At 35.6% G+C, this 8,748-nt stretch overlaps 1 protein-coding gene across 2 annotated transcripts; it reads left to right on the forward strand.

Annotated features, from left to right (window-relative positions):
- The first annotated feature begins 532 nt into the window (after positions 1-532).
- Positions 533-7,710, forward strand: asrgl1 (asparaginase like 1). 2 transcript variants are annotated; one of them, XM_015369959.1, is made up of 7 exons: positions 533-581; positions 1,592-1,787; positions 2,382-2,524; positions 2,749-2,903; positions 3,236-3,357; positions 5,369-5,479; positions 6,516-6,730. In XM_015369959.1, exons 2-7 carry the CDS (start codon positions 1,601-1,603, stop codon positions 6,728-6,730), a joined length of 933 nt encoding a protein of 310 aa, XP_015225445.1. In that variant the 5' UTR covers positions 533-581; positions 1,592-1,600. The 2 variants fall into 2 exon arrangements, with proteins under 2 accessions (XP_015225445.1, XP_015225444.1); XM_015369958.1 differs by having other exon boundaries at positions 534-727; positions 6,516-7,710.
- The last annotated feature ends 1,038 nt before the right edge of the window (positions 7,711-8,748 follow it).

Below are 8,748 nucleotides of genomic sequence, written 5' to 3' on the forward strand. Positions count from 1 at the left end.
TGATCCCATATACAGTTACGTTTGCAAGCCTTGTTTTTTGTTTATAATGATGAGTTTTCCAAACACAGCTAAAGGAAAGTATACTGGTACTGGTAAAATATTATGAATAATCACAATTTTAATCACAGCTGAATGAAACATATATTTAAAACTTGAATAAAGGTTATTATTTTCAAAAATTCAATAATTTTTACAGAAATCCTGCTTAGAAAAAATATTCTAGTCTAATGGAAATGGCTGCATATGCGTCTATAAAATTTTAGAGATTTATATGTGCATTGCTTTGAAAGGTACAACATCATTTGTAATATTGCTCTTTAAGATGCTCTTTTTGAATACCAATGTATGTATTTATTCATTTCCTTCTGTTTATTAAAGTATGGCAATGTACCAATCATACAGCTTTATCTAGAAGCGTTGCAACACCTCTGAGTAGCGTTTTTTTTCCCCCTGCACAAACAAAACTGCCAAAATAAAAGCTCTACCAGATGCAGAAAGCTTTTATTTTGAAAGTGTCGTTGTCTTGTTCCGGATGTAACGTTACTTTCGAGGACACGGGAGTATTCTGGCACGATAATTCGGAAGTAATAATAATATCCCGTTTGTTTTAGACAGAATTGAATGCTGTTTTCATGTACATGTAAACATCAGCCGATTTATAGTTACTACGTCGTCATTACGTCGTTATTACGTCGCATCTGCAGAAAGAAAGCTCCCACTGAATCAGGTCAGGTTTCATCTGAAGCAGCAGATTGTTGTTTGCATTAACCCGTCTAGTTTTGCCTAAATGATCTCATTGATTTAAGAAATACAAATACAAATCCACTTGTTCTAATTCTCAACCGTGCTCATGTGTTCTCGATCTATGTAATGCAACATGAATCCTCCTTGTATGGCCGGTGTTGGTTGATCCACTGTTGCAAAGTGCAGCTTTCAGTTTTATATTTATTGGGCTGCTCAGTGCAGTGAAATGAAATCTAAAAATGCATTTATTGAGGTAATTCATTTCAAAGTATTGTCGTATTTTTAATTGGTGTGTAAAATTAAAATCTTCTGAAAATGTTTTGAGATTATTTTGATTTATTTAAGCCATAATTATTCATATTAACTGATAAAAACAGCTAAAATCTGTCAGTCTTTTTGTAATGAATCACTTTATAAATTGAATCATTAAAATAAATGTTTTTTTAAAGGTATATTATAATTTGCATGTCTGTTTAACCCCACTGCTGCCATGGTTCATTACACTTGATGTAATTTGAAGTGAAGTTCTCTGTGACCTGATCAATATCTTATTCCGGAGAAGTGTGACTCATTCCTCAGTATAATGCAGCTTTAAGGTCCTGCTGCAGCACTTCATTCAAGATAACCTTTGGACTTTGACTGAGCCATTACAACACCTCACTTCTTTGCATTTTCATGATTCCTGTGGTTTAATATTGACGTGTTTGCATAAACTAAGCCTTCACCTCCTATTTGACTGTAGAATACTTTGGTTAACTGCAATCTGCTAAACCTCTTATTTTATTTCACTGTCACATAATTTCCAGATTTATATTGCTAACACATCTATGCTACTTGTTTTTTTTAGGGTATTGTTATGTTGCCTGTCGTGGTGGTCCATGGGGGGGCTGGTCATATCCCCAAAGAGCGATCAGAACGGTCCACCTCAGGAGTGTGCTCTGCAGCACGGTCAGCATATAAAGTCCTGAAAGGAGGCGGCAGTAGTATGGATGCTGTAGTGGAGGCTGTAATGGTACTGGAGAATAATCCATCATTCAATGCAGGTATTGTATAAATGAGATTGCAACCTAGAACTCACTATTTGCATGCAGGAACCGTTTACCCACCTACTTCTATACATAGATGCAGCAAAAAGCTTTGTAGTGGATGCTTAATCAATCCTGACATAGTTTCCCCTAAATTTTGGCTTTTCTACCTGAAGACGAAAGTGCTTTTGCTGGTGTGGTGACAGTTTACATTGTTTATAGCCTGTTACAGCTGAAATCACTATTTATTCATAGCAGACTAAGAGTCAGAGTTTGGCAGAGTTTATTTTTCTTTACTGCACATGTAAGATTGTAGCCTCCTTTCAAGAATGCAGCTGTGAAAAAAACAAAAAATAATTGGCAGTTACAAGGAGCCTCTGATGACTTTTGGGATATTTTTCAGCATGAATGAAAAGGTTTGATTAATATAGAAAAGTATTGAAAATAAAACAAATTTGGGCACACAGCAAACATTATTTAAAACGTAAAAGGCTCAAAATAAGAAGGAATAGAAAATAAACTAGTGTTCCTTATTAAACTATTGTCAGTTGGCAAATCCGTACAGAAGTCAATAATTTCTCAAAGATATATATATATATATATTCTTTTCAGGATGTGGCTCAGTGCTGAATGTTAAAGGAGAGGTGGAGATGGATGCCCTTGTGATGGATGGGAGTACGCTGAGTAGCGGAGCGGTGTCTGCTGTCCGCAACATAGCTAACCCGATACATCTGGCCAGGCTCGTCATGGAGAAGGTGATGTTAGCTGAATGTTTATTGTGTATCTACTTTTATGAAACTGTTAGAAATCCACAGTAAAAACATTCAGTTTCGTCTTTAAAAAGAGAAAGAAAAGAGCAGCACAGCTACGGCGTTGTTTGGACTGTGACCTAAAAGCTACCTCTGTGTGTTCAACAATCATTCACGCACTGTGAATGATTGCTGTGTTTTACAAAAGCAATCTTTGATCCCTCCTTTAGACCAGTCATGCATGCCTGACAGCTGAAGGTGCCAGTCGGTTTGCTCGCTCCATGGGTGTACCAGAGGTGCCTGAAGAGTCCCTGATCACTGAGTATTCCCGAATGCGCTGGAAAAAGAACCTGGCCCCGGATTCTAACCCTGTGGAGTGCCAAATGTAACACTGTGATGCATATGTGTAAATATTGTGATCATTGTGACAGTGACTTCTTGGTAAAACATGTTCGATTCTATGCCAAACTGTGACCTTATAGTTCACAAAAAGTTAAGACTATAAGCCGGTATCTCTCCTTCACATTTGTTATAAAGAGAATGAATTAATTACTCACAGAAGCAGATTGTGTTTCCTGAAAAAGATCTTTTTAAATGTTCTATTTGAAATATAAATATTAACAAAAGAAAAAATTTTCTTTTTTTGATCTTGAGCCTTAAATAATTCTATTTAGTTTAACCATCATCGCTGTTTAAATCCATTGGTTTCTTGTTTAGGGGCAAGATGGGAACAGTTGGAGCAGTGGCGGTTGACATTAACGGCACCGTAGCGTGTGCAACTTCCACTGGTGGAATGTTGAACAAGATGGAAGGCCGGGTTGGTGACACTCCATGCATTGGTGAGTCCTCACGACAAGTAGAAACTACCATGGGTCTAAGTATAATTTAATATTTCTTCTCTTAACTTGGTTATGAATATATTTCAATCTAAGCTAAGCTGAAAAAATCAAACAAAAGATTATCCTCAGTTATGTTTTGAAATAAAAATAAAGTTAAAATCTAAAATAAAACTGATGCGATTAAATAAGAACTTCCTTGGAGAGTTTTGCTGATATACTATTCTGTACAACCTTCTTAAGGTGTCACAACAGCTTTTCAATCAGGTTGAGGTTGGAGCATTAGTTAAGGGCGACCTTAACCTTAACCTTAACTCTTCTTTTTTCTTTTTTTTTAAATTGCCTTCAAGCTTAATTTTTATGATAAATGCGTTTTCACAAACACTGATAATCTGACTTGTTAGCCTGCTCCTTTTTTTTTTATTTCTTACTAATATTGACTAAAACGAAACTTAGCTAGACGGGAACTAATCGTTGTTTTCCCCATTCTGTTCGAAAGGTTCTCCCAAATGTCCCTCCTTTCACTGAGCAGAATTAATGGTTTTATTTATATTTATCTCATGTGCACTTTAAACAGATATCCATGGTTCATATGTATTGTTCATTTTTTCCCACTAAAATAAGATTGGAACATTAAGGGCATATCGTGACCTACAGTAACACTGGACAGTGTAAGTTATGAATAAAAACCCAACGCCAACAAACACTTTTTACCATTAAAAGTCAGATTTTTCGGTGATGACTTCTTTAAAACACCTGTTGGTTTCAGAGCATCAAACTGCAAAAACACTTGATCTTAAAGAGCTGCTTAAACTGATTGATCTGCTTTAAAATGCATTGGATCTGCTACGTTCCACCTTAAATCCTATTGTTTCCATTTTGACTTTATCATTTTTCAATAAATCATCACAGATTTTTATACTTAAGGGTTATCTGTACGTGATCTTAAAGCATAAATACAATCCAACCCAATATGTGGACTCTCAGAATATAAAAAGGGCATATTTTCTTTTAGTTAGGACAATATGGACAAAAAAATACTTATTCTGTTGGACAGTAAGGGAGCCACTCTGAAGATTCTATAGCTGAGTGCTCTGTTTTCTCAAGAGTCTGTTAAACTTTAACCAGTAGATGTGAACTGTTGTCATATAAGATTAGTTAGCAGACAAAGCACACAGTCACAGTTGAGCTGATTGGTCTTTAATGGAAAACTAATTTAGATATTCTAAATTCTATAACATGAGAGATAGGTTTATGTTTGAATATGATTTAAAATAAAATAATGATCTCTCAGAAGCAGTGCCACCACTGACCAAATTGGGGCCCAAAGCCAAATGCTATTTGGAGGCCCCCAAACAGAAAAAGAACAAACTGAAATAAAAAATAAATACTTTTTTAAAACCTGAAATAAATATATAAATATTGAATAAAAAAAACTTTGACGGAAATAAATTAATACGTTAAAAACATTGACTTAAAACAATTAAATAAGGAACTGAAATACATAAATTAAAAAACTTCAGCCTGAAAGAATTATTATGAAATGAAAAACTGCAAGCTGAAATATATGTTGAACATGATGTGGTAAGAAATGACCACAACATGTTAGAATAAATATTAAGAATAAAGAATAAGAATAATATTAAGAATAAAACAGATTTATGTTTAGGTCTTAATGGTGAACTACGTCATAAAATGAATATAAATACTAGCCTCAAAAATATACATAAGCAGTTAATGCAAACTACTACAACAGCTACTGCTTCTTCCTCTAACCGTACATCTACTACAGTACTACTACTAATAATAATAAAAAAAAATAAAAAAAAGTGGCCCCCATTGGATGATGAGGCCCTAGTCACAGCACGTGTTCGGCGTTTAGGTAGGGCGACTGAAACAAGAATTACCTAAATTGCTTTGGAAATCTGGAGCTGCATGGATGAAGCTGTTAATTGATTATGAGTAAATATGAGTCTCATGCATTCCTCCATATTTGTTGTGATGTCTGGGTCAGGGAGTGGAGGCTATGCCGACAATATGTCAGGAGCAGTGTCGACTACAGGCCACGGAGAAGCCATCATGAAGGTTACGCTGGCGAGACACATCCTGTTCCATATGGAGCAAGGTAACACCTGCATGCACACTAACACAGAGGTCTGTTGCATTTATTCAGATTACTGGCCTCATTCACTGTATATTGTCTTGGTTTTAAACACCTTTTTAACATAAATCATCACAGACACTTTTTGTTGTCATAAGCACCAGTTTATTAAGTCAAAAATCATATGCACAGGTTTGCACAGGCTCAAATATATGCATCCTAATGTATACAAGCTTCTCTTGTACTGTCTGGATGTTTAATCAGTGTTTGTCTTTAAAGCTTTGAGAAGTCAGTTTCTAAAAATTAATTTCAGATAGTTTTATCCGTTTAAAACCATTTCTATTCTGGGTCTGTTATAATTATCGGTCAGGAACTACTAGTTGTTTGAGCCAAACTTTAAGAACTTTTTCATTTTTCTATCCATTTTATGCATCAGAGTCACTGGCAACAAAACAGCCCACAGCATGATGCTATCGCTAACTTGCTTAACACTAGTTTGAAGAATGTTTACAGGTCTGAAAGCCTCAAACGGTCTCCTCCAAACATCCTCCTTTATTATAGCCAAACAGATCATTTTTTTTTTTATTTCTGATCCAAAATTGATCTTCATCATCAATCTCATGTTTCAGACTTTATAAAAAGTGGTGAAATGTTAAGATAACTTGGTCATCCAAGCTGCTGAGCTGAAGTTGCTCCAAAATACATTTTGTTGGACTTCTAATCGACAAGTTAAACTCTCTTTAAACACCTTCTGCACCATGGATTAAGGTGGATTTATCTCAACTTTTATTTTGTGAAAACTATTTCATAACCAATTAAGTTTCATCCTAAAATAATATATATTTAAATGACTAGAAGCTTTTTGTGACTTTGTATCATCTTCGTGTAAGCCTTGCTGTTACACTGAAACAACAGCATAGACTGGCTCACCGTGTGTGTTAAGCTCTGACAGCCTTTTCTTAATTAGAACAAACTATTAATTGAAAAGTAGCACAGAGCAGGGCCTCAGACTGACTGTACTCCAGTGTTTTACGGCATGTTCTGATCCCTCTCTGCTCAGGTCAGTCAGCTGAGGCTGCCAGTGATTTGGGCCTGGCACACATGAAGTCCAGAGTCGGGGGCCTGGGAGGCGTTGTGACTGTGGATCCACAGGGAAACTGGGCCGCTCGCTTCTCCAGCCTGCAAATGGCCTGGGCCGCTGCACAGAAAGATAGCCTGCACTATGGCCTCTACACAGGAGAACACTTTACTCAGATCATCGAGGACGCTCACTGACATCAATAACAGCTATCAGTTTGCACCGTTGAAGCTGAAAATCTGGCGAGAAACAAATGATTCAGATGGAGATGATCATCAGGTAATGCAGCAGTGATTAGCGATGTTCAAGATCAGCTATAAGGCAAAATGAACAAATGAATTATTAAAAGTATTCATGTAATCATTAAAAAAATCAAATGCACTGGCCCGAAAACTGGTCAACTGTGCTCAAGTCTGAGAAGATCCAAATAAAACCCTTTAGGAGGTCTGTCCAGGAACATCTCAGACACTCCATGACTCAATTTGTTTTCTTAAAACCTTTTTTTTTTTACTTCCTGAATGCAAAGTGTTCATTATCAAATTTTTTATAGAAACTTGTCAGTGTTCTCTGATCGTTATAAGATGTTCTGTGGAAAACCTTTAGCTTTTAAAACTATTTGTCCTCTTTCATTAGAAAATGAATGGATTTTTAATATCAGGAATGGATTCCTGATATTATCCTCTGTGTAAACATACAAACTTTGTTTTTCTCTCCTCTCAGAACAAGTTTAAATACATACTGATGCTGAAAATCATAGTGTTAAAATCACTTATAAAAAACAGGGCTAATAAAGGTACAACTTAGTGCACTAGAACATAATAAAAAGCTATGTTTCGGTGCTAAGAGAGTTCTAAATATTTCTGTTGGTTTGGATGATTACAGCTCCGTGCTACTGAAACCCAAACCCTGATTCTGATTCTCACATTTAAGTATTAAAAATAGTAATAAACCCTTTTGCCACCAGTATTATCATCCCTCTGAAAGCTGCAGGTACATTTAAAATAAAGCTTTGCTGCAGAGGGAAAAACGAAGTGCTGTAAAGTTTCCCAGCAGACAGCTGCTACGACTGGACTTGATAAAACCCAGTGGACTAACACCAGCAGATGACACGGCTCCACAAATCATTACTGACAGTGGAAAAGTAACTTCCTCTCTTCCTTCCTGGAAGCTTGATTTCGAAAAGACACAAACCGCACTTTCTTCTGAAAAGGGCTGTGTTTCTAGGAGTACATTAACTTGACCATAATAAGAAAGATATGGTTTGAAGTTATTTTTATGTTTCTTATGCAGTATTCTCTTGCTCTGATGAATTTAACTTGGTATTGTAACTTTCTGTAAGCTGTACTATCAAAGTTAACAAAAATTCATTTCCCTGGAATAAAGCACATTTAATATATCATTATGGTGTTGGAATTTAACTTGTAGAATTTAAAAACTGAAATAAGGAAACTTTAAAGTTATATTCTGACTTAATTTGAAACTCCTGTATGCCCCTATGTTTAACGTTTGGTGGTGTTTAAGCTGCCTTCTGGTATTTATTTCTGTGACCACTAGATGGTGCTGTTTCCTCATTCAACCAAGATGCTAAACTTTCTGAGTTGTGTAAATAAGAGTATTTTATTAAAGATAGACCTTAATGATGCAATACCGATATTAAAAAATACAATGTCTTACCTCTGATGTATTTTGTATTATTATTTTTAATGTTAGTTTTTTCCCCATCTGTTTAATAGGGATGTATAATAAAATTGTTCTTTTAAGTTACGGATTCATTTCTCTGTGCAGTTGCCTTAAGCTCTCCATTGAAAGCACTCAGTTGTTTGCTTTGTTTTTGTTAAAATGGTAATTTTCTCAATAGCAGTGTACACTTCCAAATATTTTTTAAAGAAATAAACTTGAAGAGGATGCAAAATGCCATATACTGATATCAGCTTTCTAAAAAAAAAAAATAATGCCTGCATTTAATACAAAATGCTTTAGTAGCGCTGTCATATCTGTGAAAGAGTCCCTTAGAAAAAACTTTTGATTAGCATACTGATTGCAATGAGATTGAGATAATATTGTAATCAAAGTCTACTCATGTTTGCAATGGTTACCTGCAAAAAAAAAATGCTGCAGCCATCACTGCTTTACATCAAAGTGATCTTACGAGGAGGAAAATGCTGGTAGTAGGAATATCAACAAGAACCTCCACCTGAGAGGCTCAGCTTCAGAG

Source organism: Cyprinodon variegatus, unplaced genomic scaffold, assembly GCF_000732505.1.
Source record: "Cyprinodon variegatus isolate N-32 unplaced genomic scaffold, C_variegatus-1.0 Scaffold40, whole genome shotgun sequence".
Lineage (NCBI taxonomy): Eukaryota > Metazoa > Chordata > Actinopteri > Cyprinodontiformes > Cyprinodontidae > Cyprinodon > Cyprinodon variegatus.

Bases quoted from the DNA above. Each gene is read 5' to 3' on its own strand.
- asrgl1 (XM_015369959.1), top strand. From the start codon at position 1,601: ATGTTGCCTGTCGTGGTGGTCCATGGGGGGGCTGGTCATATCCCCAAA. The intron at 1,788-2,381 runs GTATTGTATAAA...TATTCTTTTCAG, and splicing joins TAATCCATCATTCAATGCAG to GATGTGGCTCAGTGCTGAAT. The intron at 2,525-2,748 runs GTGATGTTAGCT...TCCCTCCTTTAG, and splicing joins CCAGGCTCGTCATGGAGAAG to ACCAGTCATGCATGCCTGAC.